Consider the following 14618-nt stretch of genomic DNA (forward strand, 5'->3'; position numbering starts at 1 on the left):
ATAAATGCAAATGCTTTTCTGTACATTATTTCTAGTGAAAGGTGGTATAGAAAAGGAATGAAATACCAAAATTGCCATTTCACACATTTGTATTATATGGTCTCCAGTTGATCTAGATCAGCACAGCTTCCTTGAAGAGAAAACAGTGCCATTCCACTTTACAACAGCTTATTTGTTACAACAGGATAATGCTTTGTTTTTTGAAGTGATAAATATTTCCCAGAAATATGTAGTCATTCTTTATTTAATATTTAGGATGGAGTTCCATAGCATTTTCCTCTTTCTCAAAAGCCAACAAACAAGCAAATTTACTAAATGCTAAATTATTTTAAAGCTCAGATTGCATGTTTTATGGAACTCTTGTTTTTAAAAACCTTTAAAGCTTATGTTCTTAATTTCTAGACTCTCATTACTTTTGTGAATAAGCACCTCAATAAGCTGAATCTGGAAGTTACAGAACTAGAAACCCAGGTAGGATTGTATAGATGTATTTTAAAAAGGAGAACTGTTTCTTAACATTATTCCAGTTTGTACCATGTAATCAATGAAGATGAAATGTATTGCAGGGGTGTCAAACTCACGGCCCGGGGGCCCGATCCAGCCCAGGGGGTACTTAGATCTGGCCTTCAGGGCCGCCCTGGAAATAGTGAAGGACCAGCCTGTGGTGCCTGTGCCAGCAAAAACACGGCCCTCCTGAGCTCCATTTTTGCTGGCAGGGGGTTGCCAACCCAGCCAAAAACTGAGCTCAGGAGCCCATTTTCTCTGGCAGAGCACTTGGGCCACAGGTGCCCCCACACAAATGATGTCAAGCTGGTCACTCCCATCCTGGACACGCCCACCCAGCCCCCCAAGGTCAAACACAAGCCTGATGCAGCCCTCAATGAAATCGAGTTTGACACGCCTGATATATAGGAAGATTATCTTTTATTTTCTTGTCCATCCTTCACTTTTTTACAGTTTATATCATGGATACAAAACAAAGATCATCTTTACTATCTGAAACCATGGCTATTGATAGACATTTTTTAAAAATTAAATTGGTTAGAAGGATACCATGAAATTGGGCTCTTGTTGGTTAACAAAAAACTATTACATGATATATAACAGAATGACTAAAACATTTGTGGTAAGAATAGATTAAATGAAAGCTAAGCCATCCATATAAAAAAGTCAGCAAACTTTTGATATGTTTGTCGGCTAGATGACAGAATCCATCTGACCAACTATGGAACGGCTTTGGTTCTATGTAGCAATAATGGACTGAACTGTTTGATCCTCCAGATTCTGTGCACATGTAGGGAGAAAATATGTCATGATGTGTGTTTGTATTAATATTCCATTATACAGAGCATCTTGTTTTCTTCACTATCAAAAGGAAATTCATAGAATCACAAGGATCTTATTTTTGTTTGCATTTGCTAGAAAATCCACCGTATCTACACTTGATTTCTCCATAAGACAAAAAACAATAATTGGAGTTAAAAGTTTTGAACATTCCCATGGAAAAGAAAATGCCATTTTTAACCAGAGCATGAATCTATGCTGCTGAAGTTGAAAGTATCATAAAGCTACTGTGTATTGTAGGGTTTTTTTCCTGCCCTGCTTTAAAATAAAAGCAGTAAAATATTTGCCTCCCAAGAAACAATTGTGCCTTTGATCCAATTTAGAAATCTAGATCTAGTCCCTCTTCTTGAATACCCCAATGAAAAGTCCAGCAACCATATTCTATTTTGCACAGGTTTTCATTGTCTTCATTGACCCCCCCACCCAAGTTTTCCCCATGGGACCATCTGCATGAAAACTGGTGATAGGATGGAAGTCTTGGCAGATATTACATTCCTTTTTCTGTGGCATATAAAAAAATTCATATGCACTTAGGAGGAGGAGAGAAAATAAGATATTGAGGAAGATTACAATATTGCGATATTCAAAAGAGAAAAGAATAGCATTTCTTTGTTTTGGTGCCTAACGTGTCACATTGTTTACTCAATTGTCATTTTCTGACTCAAAATATACTAGAAGTCCCCCAAAATATGCTATTGAAAGTGATGTTAGCCAAATAGAGAGATGGATTGCATTGCCAGAAGCTAAAGGTCAATAACATCTGAAAGGCATTGTTTCAAAAAATGGGGATTTAAAGTGAAAGAGGATTTGTGGCAGAGGAATGAAATAATTAGGGTCTGACTAAAGGAGGTTAAACTGCTGATGGTAAGCATTAGAGATAGTTAGATGACGCTAAGATGAAAATAACTATGCTAATATAACATATAGTTTGAGCATTACCCTGAACCCTGGTTTATTATCTGGTCCAAACCAATTCATTGTATGCTAAAATACAACAACCGGGTTTTTTTTTCTTATTTCTGCTCCTTTTAAATTAAAGGAAAGAGCTTTGTATCTGCTCTTTCATTAAATATAGAAAAATAATAATACTTCTACTTTTTTTAAAAAAAATCCCTTGACTTTTGAATAGCAGACAATTCAGTTTGTAGTGAATTCAGGAAAATTCTGAAATCTATCAGGAAAATATGAGGAGGAAAGAACATTAGATATGTTCACCACCTTGAGTTATTTATAAAAATAATAACGGCTGAATGAAAGCAATATAAGGCATGCCAGCAAACTTGCAGTGATTTGTCTTGTATGTTAAAAATGCTTTCAGATAGAATTGTTATTTGAGAAAATGGTAGCACTTGGTAATGGACCTAGGCTAATCTAGAAAGCAGGAGTGTTTCTGCTCACTATTTTATAGGAGGTATCCTGTGAAATCCAAGGCTAGTGTCTAAACTGGCAAATTAAATAAAAAAACTGAGAAAAGGTGATGACAAGCCATTTTCATACCAAGCCAAGAGAATTGTATTGATGTGTCTGCAAAATTCATTTTAAATCAAGGGAAGCTATTCATTTGAATTCAGCTCAAGGAAAGCTATTTTTTAAAATTCCTTTTCTAGGAATGCCACATATGTTAATCCTTTTTTCTGTTACACGTGGACAACAGAAAATTGGTTTGCTTGAAGTCATGTAGAGCAGATATTTATAATATGATTGATATTATATGAAGGGAACTTGATCAGGTACTTCAGTTCTTCTGAATCACTTACAAGCACCTGAGTCCTACCATTCTTAATGACAGGAACTTCTGTGATGCATAATTGTCTATGCTTACAAAACTTTAAAATCAAGCGATTGCTTTTTTAAAATCCTGTATCTTTACAAGATTAGATCTTTAAAGAGGTGTTATTTTTAAAAGTTTGCAGATGGTGTATACCTGGTGCTGCTGATGGGTCTCCTTGAAGGTTATTTTGTGCCTCTTCACAGCTTTTTCCTAACTCCTGACAGTTTTGAACAAAAGGTAAACTTTTATGCATTTAAAGAAGAATTAATTTGACTATTTATGTTTATACTGGTTGTCATCCTAAAAGAGGGTTCATAGCACTGCACAAAAAAACCCGCAATAACACTTGATTTAAATAAAGATTAAATAAATGTCACTCTTCTATTTTTATTCTGCTTCATTAGTCTAGAATTGTAAGTAATTGCTTTCTCTTAATTAACCCATTAGGTACTCAATGTCTCATTTGCATTTGAGTTAATGCAAGATGGAGGGCTGGAAAAACCAAAGCCAAGGCCAGAAGGTATATGTTGAATGTCTTGAAGATACATTTCATTGGTAAAAAATCACCTAAAAGTTAGGGAAAGATTCATGGGAAATAAATGCCTATTTTCATTTGATAATCTAATTATGAGGATTAATTAATTTTCCATTCATTATTTGTTATTTTCTTAGAAACACAAACAAATGAAATTCTAATATCCTAAGTAGATATAAATCTTAAAGTTTCTGTTTTTCAGCCCAGAGGACATTTGATAGTTTCCACATTTGATCTTTAGAATAGCTTTGATATCAATAGCAATAGTACTTAGACTTATATACCGCTTCACAGTCCTTTTACAGCCCTCCCAAAGCAGATTACAGGGTCAGTATATTGTCCCCAACAATCTGGGTCCTCATTTTACCCACCTCGTCATCCACCTGAGTCATCCTTGAGCCTGGTGAGATTCGATCTGCCAAATTGTTGGTAGCCAGCAGTCAGCAGAAGTAGCCTGCAGTACTGTACTGTAACCACTTGCATCACTGTGGCTCATGATGATTTCCAGAAATAGTATTAATGATCTTCTTTCTGTAAAAACAGATTTTTATAAGACTTTTAAAAGGACATTTACTTACCAAAATGATACCATAATCACAAGATTTCCCACCAAAGTAACAGATATAGGTAATCCTTGATTTACAATTGATTGCTTATCGACCAAAGTTCCAACAGACCTACTTGGGGTCTAATTCATATTCCATGTTCTGATAATCCCATTATTGCACTTTGGGTGCTTGGCAACTAGGTCCTATTGATGTCCATTTGTGGGCTGCTGCAATTATATGACCGTGTTTTACAACTGTTTTGTCAAAAGCAGTTCTGTTTTTTAGTGAAATTGGCACCAAAGTGTTGATTCACTTAAAAACTGTGGCATTTGCTTAACAACTGTGGCATTCATTTAATGAGTGCACAACAAAGGTCATAAAATTAGACTGGTCACATGACCAACCTGCTTTACGGATATCATGACTTGGTTATTGGGCGGACTCTGTTATGGTAGTAACTTGAGGATAGCCTGTACATTCAGAATGTAGGTGGTTGAAATAATTATTTTCCTGAATCTTGCAAGAGCTCCATTATTGGATTTGATGCCAAACAGAGGCGGGGTAATTGCTGAAATTGGGTGTTTTTGGGGCGGGGGCTGTTCTTCTCATCCTTGTAGATATCTCTAATGAAATCACATTCAGGGTTGTGGGGTGATGTTTAACATCAGCTCAGGTTAGGATTCAGTGACTTTGTTGATAGCCATGGAAATGTTACAATTTGCCAGCAAGTCCAGATATAGAATAGGGCATACCTTGAATAGACTATATCTCATTTGGGCATGGCTGCTTGTAGAAGAGGGGCAAGAAAGGACAAGTGACAAAACGTACATCACTTACATTGATCTATTTCCTCTTTTTTGTCTTGGGTATAACTTACCATAATTCTTTCCATTTTCTCTGGCAAATACAATTACCTGTTATCTAGGGTTTACTATTTTAATGCTCTTCACCCTTAATCACTTTTTCCTTTAATGGGGTGGGATTGGATTTTTTAAATTGCCCTAAAACGACAAGTAATAGAAGAGCTGTGAGTTAAGATTAGCAGGGGCTACTTTGTGTTATCTATCTTCTTATGGATTCAAGTTTTACCTTGTGGCATCTGAGTGAAGATAGAGTGGGAATTGTAGAATTAGGCTGTAAATGGAAACATTACGATTCTCTATCCCTTATGGCCCATTAATGTTATTACAGCATTTCAGTTTTTCAGGTATTTACTGCTTTGAGAAACGGTTGATTTTTTCCCCCTCTGGTATAAATCAAACCATACAGACATTTCAGCATTCATGTACAATTATTAACATGCTTAATATGAAATTTCCTGCTCAATATGAATGGAAAAACACATCTGTTTTATATGTTGTTACATCTGGGCACAATGCCTACATTTAGATTTTCCAGCAAGCACCCATGTACAGAAAAGCATTTTAATAATTGTGGAGTGGACATAAAATAGCTTTTAAATTCTTCCCTTGTTTTTCTGAATGAAAAATAGTTAGAAACAAGAACAGAATAAGGAATTTGCCTTTCAAATCTTTGGTCTATAAATAAAATGAGAACCTTCGTCACCAATGAAATAAAATGTTCCTCTCCAGCTTTCAAGCAGCTTTAAAGAGGCAAATTCTGTAACATTCAGCATAAGTTTTTTCCCTGAGTGCTGTGTAAAAATTATTTATTTTTACTGCCACCCCATATCTAGCAATATCTTTCCTCAAAGCTGTAACGTTATCCTTTCTATCAAGAATGACTGACAAAAACAGAGCCCTTGGCATTTAAGAGTGTGTTGGTCGTTCCTATAAAACGTTTGCAGCAGGAGGGTGCCCTTCACAAGTTGAAATTATTGGCATAAGCAGTTAAAAAGCTAGTGTGTGTGGATATGTGTATGTCCAAACTATTGAATGTGTGCTCCTAGTTTGGCTTACATGTGTCATTTTTATGTCAGGCTAAGTCCAAGAATGAGGAGGAGCAATTCAACCAGAATTTAGTTCTTGGTTACCTACAACACAATAGACAGAATCTTGCCAGATTCTATTCTCGCCCTAACTAATATACCCTGGAAGATTCTAGGGAGTGGCTATTCTAACTCTCTTCCTCTGTTACCAATCAATTCCAGGCTGTGTCATCTCTTGTCTCACCCACCCCACCCCATTTCCTGGGAAACTGCTGCTTCACGGTAGTCCATTAGACCAGCTCCCCTTTCATGGGCACCAATTCTCAAAGATAGGCATTGCAGTGTTCTTCACACATTTATTCTCATTTTTATGGGAAACAGAAGCATTCAGGGAGGAGGAATGCTGAAATGCATTTTTGCTTTGGAGCATTTCATCCTACTATTTCTCTTTAAAAAAATGATGATTAAAAGAAAAAGATAATCTGATAATGCAGAAAGCCTAACAGGCATAACAAATGGTCAGCAGAGGGCACATTGAAGTCTACACAAGCTGCCCTTGGGATCTCGTTGTCAATGTTTTGAAATAACCAGTAATTAAATAACCTGAAGCGATAAAGGTTGTTTACCAAACTATTTCAAAATGCCTTCCATGCACATACAACTGACAGAATAAATCAAAAGTTGTATAATCTGTATTTCTTCTAAACACACAAGGGGGTCTCAAAAGCAATCACAGGCAGCAGATCCAATCTGATATTTAGTTCTTTTTAATATCTTAATATGGAATGTATTTTCCAAAGACAACACACAATAAATTAGAATCTTTCCCTAGTACTAGCCTGATGCATAGTGTGGATATGTTGCATGGAGCCCTAAGAGGGAAAATATATAATGGTGGTCTTTAAAATAGCATTTGCTTTTCAATGCTTGCCCAGAAAGTGCTCTGATGGAATTGGATGGAGAGTTCCAGAATACTTAGTTAGCCCTGGACCATTTCTGGGAATTTGGGAAGTGGTCAGTCTGCTCATCATGAGGCTATGAGGCCGGAGTAGACCCAGGCTAGACTAAAACCAAAAATAAACTAAAACCAGGTGTAATCCTTGAGGAGCCCTGGTGGCTCAGTGGTTAAAGTGCAATATTGCAGGCTAACTCTGCCCACAGCCTGGAGTTCAATCCTGACGGGGCTCAGGGTTGACTAAGCCTTCCATCCGTTTGAGGCTGCTAAAATGAGGACCCAAATTGTGTGGGACAATATGCTCATAATGCTTCTGCACTGTAAACTGCCAAGAGAGTGCTGTAAAGTGTTATGGGCTGGTATAAAAGCCTAAATGCTATTGCTATTCCACTCATCATATCCAAAGTTTAAACATTTTCTCTTGTTTGGTTTATGAAAAAGCACTCAATCTTGAGTACAGTAATTGGAAACATTATTGAATTTTTGTTTAAATGTTTAAAATACCTCTTCTTGGTTTTAATGCTACCTGTGTTTTTGACAGCAAATCCAGTTGAATTTAGTCTATCTAAGCTTTGGGGCAGACCTAGTTAGTCCTTGCTTGGGAGATCAATAAGAAATTCCAGAGCTGTAAGTGAAACTGGCACAATGAAACATTGCATTCCTGGAGGAATATAAACTACCTCTGTATGGTTTGCCAAGAGACTTACCCTGAAGACAGCAGTGCGATTTGCAGAGTCAGTGCTGCAATCATTCTTGAAAAGTAAATCATAGCAATAGCACTTAAACTTAAATACTGCTTTACAGTGCTTTACAGCCCTCTCCTTATACTATTGTTGTGCTATCCCAAAGAGCACAAAAGGACTTGCTAGAGCAGTCATCTTAGTCAAAAAGTCCTCCTAGGCCACACAGAAGCCCGAGAAATGTTTGGGCTTCTAGGTTTTCAGCTTCAGCTGTACTAACAACATCAGAGCTACAGAATAACTTGACCAACTGAGTCTAACACGTCTTTTGAACCACTTGTAGCCTGCCAAGTGCCTGATCACCCCATATGCTTGTAAACCCATGTGAGTAGTAAAACCAGAAGGTCTATCGCCCACTTAATGAGCCATAATTAGATAGCAAGTGGGTTGTATTTGGTTTCATGGGTCCAAAGCTACATAGGCCTGTTCCAAAGGAATGCACTTGTCACTTGTAGCAAGCTTTTATTATAATCCTGTAGGTTGGTTGCTAAAACTCTGTTAAAATCAAATAGCTTTCAGTAGTCTTACTACTAGAACTGTAGTCTTGGCCTATAAATGTGAATATGTGATTATGTTTCTTCCCAATGTGGGCCTTTTAATTTGCTCACAGTGATTTCAGGTTATTTAAAAAGCTCACCTTTCCTTCCTTCCCCCACTTCTCTGTCTTTTTAGACATTGTCAACTGTGACTTAAAATCAACGCTGAGAGTGCTCTACAATCTGTTCACCAAATACAGAAACTTGGAATGAAGAAAAGCACATCAGGAAGCCATGAGTGGCAAAATTGGAACCAAACCAACCAACCAAAAAGCTCTCCTTTCTTTGCAGTCATTCTCAATTTACACTACACTTTGTGAAAAGAGAGGGCACTGTTTCTTGGAATGTTCACTGTTGTTAAATGTAAATATTAGGACAGTTTGAATTCAGAAATATTAGAAAGTGAAATCTGCTGGAAGGTAATAGGTTTGATTGGCAAAAAGCAGGTTGCTATATGAATTAACTCTTGGTTTTAACTGTCTTTTAATTTCTTAGAGAATAAGCAGCAGGCACAAATCCTGATCCACAACCAAGCTAAGCTAAATTACTGCCAAACAGAAACAGGAATCTGCTCCAATGAGCTATTTGAAGAAAACGACATTCACGCTGTTTTTATATATCTGTGGAGGGTCTGTTTCATTTGCCCAAGCTTCTCTAGTGCTTCTCCCTTTCATCACAGGGTTCCTCCCTGCTCCACAAAGGACATAATTAGAAACCCAGACTCTGACTGCATTGGCCTTTTTTATCAGTACTGGAGCTAGAACAGTTCTAGTCTATACTATTTTTCCCTATACTATTATGACCAATAGGAACAATGCCCCCCTTCTTAGCAGCACCCAAAAACTTTTAGCATTCATGCCACAAATTGCATGGTCCATGGAATGATATAAGTTGAAATTTGTCAGTTTAATTAATTTATGGATTCTATTGTATATTCTCTCTCTCTCTCTCTCTCTCTGTGTGTGTGTGTGTCTTTTTCTCTCTCTCTCGCCCCTCTACTTGTTGAATGTTTATTTGGGGCAAATGATTCATTTTATTTATGATTCGAGGACACGAGGGAAAGGAGGGAGGGGAAAGAAGACACACACACAGAGAGAAAGACCATGTATAGTTTGATGATGCAAATAAAACAACTTGTGTCACTATAAGGGGCCAACTTTTTGTTCCCATTATATACATTCCATGTATTTTTTCATTCCTATTAAGTCTGCATGAATATATGCAACTGGGCACTTAAAATAACATACAGTATAGTATCTTTGGTGGTGAAATAGTCTTGTTTATTTGCAGACTGAGGTACGAAATATGTACATACTTTTAAAGTGTGGAAAATATACAGCAAGAAAGTGCTATAAACGTTGGAAATATAACTGGGGTTAGTTCTGCCAGGGTACTGAAAGAAAATAAAAATAAGCTTTGTTTACTTAATGATAATGAAAAGGAAAGAATATAATTGATAATAGTAAGATAGAAGGTTTAAAGAAATACAAAATAAATGTTTAACTTGTTTTCTGAATACCTCAGATGAATGAGAAATTCTAAACATTTACAGAAAACCAGACAATACTATACTGTTGGTTTTGAGCAACAGAATTAGCTTGTATACAGATAAAGTATAAATTTTTAGTATAATATATTTTTATTCAACTTGATTTACACTTATTTTGTACTGAAATTTTAGAACAGTTTAAAAATGTATGGAAAATGATAAACTTAAATGTAAAATAATAATCTCTACATATTTTATAAAGTTAGATTCTGATTTTAAATAGATCTTTCATTTAGGGTCTTTAGGTATTACATATTAACTTTGTTTTTGTAGTTCAAAGAAAAATGTTTACATGATATATGGTCATGCCTTTTGCCTTCTAGAAGCTGACCCATGCTATAAGTTATTCAGTGGTCCAGATCCAATTTCATCCAAAACTTCACTTGTAGTAAATTTGCCGTGAGGTATTTTATATGGGTTTATATATTGCTCAAATTAATATAAGAATTGTCTTTGGGGAGTTATATGCCCTAGTGAAACCTTTGTTCATATATTCGAATGTGATTTGTTACATGTCATTTTTCCTTGTATGAGGGTTGTGTTATAAATGATATATAAAATGTATCTACATTATTTTATATGTTCAAAGGGATTAGTTCTCTGTGAATTCTTGATCTTTGAACTTTGCCCATTGTCAAGAGGCAGGATTTTATGTTTAAGGTTCAGAGATATTGAGTAGACCATAGCTCAGAAAGTGACCATTCTCTAAACATTTTTTGGATTATTGGATTCTGGATTTATGTTCCGTTTGGTTTAACCTCCTTGAACAGCAACATATTTCGCCATGTGCAGAAGCTTCAGGGAAAAGCTAGACGCTGACTGCTTGCATTGCAAAATCAAAGTTAATACTATGAAGGGGAAAAGGTTGGAATAGTTGCTGATTGCCAAGAAAAGCAACAATTCCTCATCAAGTCATTATTTATGCTAAGTAAGGAAGAGGGAGAAGTTGCATCATGCCAACCATTTATGATCCCCTTTTTTAAAGAGAAAAAAGCACAACACTGACAAACTTGAACGCTTGTGGCCAATCTAGCTAATTTACACAAAATGCCAACAAGTAATTAAAAAAAAATCTCTCTTTATAGGATGACATATCCAATGTAAAGATGAAACAATAAGCATCCCTTGTTGTTACTGGGTACAACTTAACTGTTTAGTTTTATAAATAAGATTTGTGTTTTATCCACTAAAGGGACAAATTCTTGAAAAATATATAATTAGTCAAACAAAAAGTAAAGCAAGCAAAATTGGAAAAAAAAACAACCCAAAACAGTATCTTTCCATTTCTAATCAGGCCATGTAGAAACCAGATGGTTTGTGTATGTGTGAAAACAGTATTATATTGTAATTTGATTTCTAAGTGAAAACAGAACTTTCAGTTGTGCAGAGTTGCAGCAGCTTAATTTACATATATGCTAGATTAAAAAAGTGAAGTGGAATTCAACCCACTCTATTCATGTACTTTGTTTTCCCAGATATATTTCTGAACAGGCTTTGTCAGTTGTATCTCTGAAAGGAGAATACATAGCGCAAATACACATGGTTTCTCAACAGACAAGAGTTACGTTTTTTTTTCTGGGTTCAGGATGATGGGCTACATATATAGCTGCATATTCTTGGCAAACAGACCCCTGTGATATGGGAGGGAGGAAGCCTATATATCTCTAATATCCATGCTTGAACATCCCGAGTGCATTGCCTAACTTTAAAGTGATTTCTGAAAATCATGATTTTGTTAATTGTGTTTTTTTATGAACTTGTCAAACCACAAAATGAAGTTTTTGAAGCGCATTTTGATCAAAATTACAAACTAGGTATTTGATCAACGAATGACTCATGAATACTGAGTTGCTTCCATTTTCAAATGTACAAGTGGTTGACAACTGAAGGTGCTTTCCGTGATTTTGCAGAATGCGTAGATATATTTCTAGCAAGTTATGTTTTTACTGAAGAGCTATTCTATATTATAAATATATATATATATATATATATATATATATATATATATATATATATATATATATATATATATATATATATTGAACATGCAGTTGTTTGATAATATTCATACCCAAGCATTACGTAGCTTACATAAATGAAACTTTTCTTATATTTCTCATGGAGATATATCATCACTATGAAGCTAATATGCAACAGAATCTATAGATTATATCCAATATTTATTGCATTTAAAAAAATATAGCAAAAATATACTATTATGCTAACCGCTTCATTTCTGTATCAAATATAGATTTTGGATCTATTAAAATTCATGTTTACCTAAATGCATACATTTGCCATGTTTCTCTGATAATTGAAGATCTTTTTATATAGGATCTGTCCCTTTGATTGTTATTGAAGTTAAGGAAAGCTTTTGGGTCAACCCTGCCTAACCTATCAATTATTTTTCTTGCTGTTTGTTGTTTTCTTGCAGACATTTCATTACCCAAACTAGGTAACGTCATCAGTGCTAGTAAGGAGCGCCGTGTGCTGTCAGCTTTAAATTCTGGGGGCTTGCCTGTGAGTGTGGTTAATGAAATGTCTGCAAGAAAACAAAAAAGCTCAGAGAGCACCAAGGACCTCTCATGTCAGCTCTGAACTACAAATATTCTCCTTTATTAATATGATTGCTATTGTTGCACAGCTAATAATGGCCTTGTATTTACACATAGTATTAGGAAGATCAGAATTTAAATCCTAAAAATCTAGAGTTAAATTCAATGTGTGAACAGGTTTCTGTGCACAAAATGGTCTCATCCCTCACTTTTGCTCTTGTGATGAAATCTGCTGCAGTACTTTCAGAAATTCTTTGCTGCAGATTCTCTGATTGTTTGTGGGTGGGAGGAATGTTTTCAGCCAATGATAATGGAGTGAACAGTCAGAGATCAGAGCAACACTGTGAAAGTGCCCTTGACACCCAAGGCTGAGAAATGAGTGTCAAAAAGTCTGTCATCACATTAGGGCAGAGGAGACACTAGAACTGAATAAATATAGCTAGATTCCTAGATTCTGCAGTAGCTGATTCTCACTATAAGGGCTTCTTTGGCATCTGCAATAAAGTCAGCTTATCTATTTGAATCTTGTGCTTGACTCCTCCGCTGCTATTTTCGTTTATCTAATGCCCATTGTCTGGAAAAAAAATATGAAATTTTGTAAGTCAGTTCAGTCAGACCCAGTACTGAGGCAACATTGACCTTGTTGATGATCTCTAGTAGGTTTGGAATGGGATGGTACATCCATCCTGGCCCTCCTTAATTTCAGTAGCCTTCACTGCTATCTCCAGCACAAGGGATTGGGAGTAAAAAGTACTGCATTATAGCAGTTCTCCTTTCTCCAGGGCTGCTTCCAATCAATGGTGTTGGGAGTGTAGAAGTTAAACCTGAGACCTCTGCTCTGTGGCAGGCCTCAGGGCTTTTCTCTCCTACCACTCCTATTTAATATCTACCAGAAGCCACTAGGTGAGGTCATGCCATTTGGGGTTTCATATTATCAGTATGCTAATGATACCTAATTATATCTTTCAACCTCAGGCCAACCAAGTGATTCTGCTGTCCTCCTTTCCCAGTGGCCTCCACTCAGCATCTGAAGGCTATGGGGATCTGGATGGGAGAAATAGGCTTTGGCTCAGCCCTGGCAAGACTATGTGGCTATTGGGTTTAAGCCCCTAAATCTGGGTGTTTCCTGTCTTTAACTCTGCCTGGCAATGCATTTCCCCAGATGGAGTAGTCCAGGGTCCTTTTGGATTCAGCTAGGGAGATGTTTTCACAGTTTTGTCTTCTACAACAGCTATACTCATTTTTGGATCACAGTGACTCATGCCTTTGTTGCTTCCTATGTAGCATGGTCTATAAGAGATCACCCTTGAAGAATGTTCCACAGCTGCAGCTGGTCTGGAATGCAGTGGCACAATTAAATTTGGTGTTTCTTATTATACCTATATAATACCACCGCTGTGCAAAATGCACTGGTTTTGAGAAGGCTACTGTGTACAATGCTTGGTGCTTGCTATCAACCATAAAGCCCTACATTTGCTATTTGCAGAATCACCTCTTGTTTCTGCACACCACAGCAGATCTGACAGGGAGGATGGGCTCCAAGTCTCTTTCATCAAGCGGTGTCATCTTTTTGGACCCAGGAGCCATGCCTTCCATCTGGTAGTGCCTATCCTATGGAACAGCATCCCTGCAGAGGCCCAGATGGTTCCAACTCTGTTAGCTTTTTGTAAGGCAGCGAAGACCAGGCTGTTTCCCCGGGCGTTTGGGCTAGGTTAGGCGAGTTCTGCTGGTAATGCTGCTTTTATGACTTGGGTTTATTGTTTTAAGCTCAGGTGTCATGGCTGTGTTGTTTTAACTTTGTTGGCAGCCCAGAGTTATTAGGGCAAGATGGGCCGCCCTATAAATCATATAAATAAATAACTAAATCAGATAGGCTAAAGAAACTTCCTGACAAGAATATTGTTCCAGTTTGAAAGCAATCCTGAACATCTCTGGTACTATAATCTTGGCTGGGCTTGAGAACTAAGCCAAATTGACTCAGCTAAAGTGTGTTTGAAACTGCTGTAAACCTAATGTTTTCTTTAAAATGCTGCAGCTCGATTAAAGCTTCTGTACAGCCTCAAACCTCCACTCAACAGTTGAGCTTGAACAGCCTTTGCAGTTCTTTTGAAGAGAAAGGTGACTTGATAGCTGGGCACCTCAGAATATCCACTCAAGACTATTTTACAAGATGAATGTAGCCAACCTGAGGAGAATT

At 36.7% G+C, this 14618-nt stretch overlaps 1 protein-coding gene across 5 annotated transcripts in view; it reads left to right on the forward strand.

Annotated features, from left to right (window-relative positions):
• PARVA (parvin alpha) overlaps nucleotides 1-12155 on the forward strand; it is a 73388-nt gene extending 61233 nt beyond the window's left edge. For all 5 annotated transcript variants that reach the window (XM_026705671.2, XM_087921111.1, XM_026705679.2 and 2 more), the window contains 4 exons: nucleotides 403-471; nucleotides 3251-3352; nucleotides 3563-3635; nucleotides 8454-12155. In XM_026705671.2, coding sequence (XP_026561456.1) covers nucleotides 403-471; nucleotides 3251-3352; nucleotides 3563-3635; nucleotides 8454-8530 — 321 coding nt within the window. In that variant the 3' untranslated portion in view covers nucleotides 8531-12155. The remainder of the gene's footprint in view (nucleotides 1-402; nucleotides 472-3250; nucleotides 3353-3562; nucleotides 3636-8453) is intronic.
• Nucleotides 12156-14618: the final 2463 nt, after the last annotated feature.

Source organism: Pseudonaja textilis, chromosome 1 (assembly GCF_049901715.1).
Source record: "Pseudonaja textilis isolate UNSWEBS1 chromosome 1, rPseTex1.2, whole genome shotgun sequence".
In the NCBI taxonomy this organism is placed as follows: Eukaryota; Metazoa; Chordata; class Lepidosauria; order Squamata; family Elapidae; genus Pseudonaja; species Pseudonaja textilis.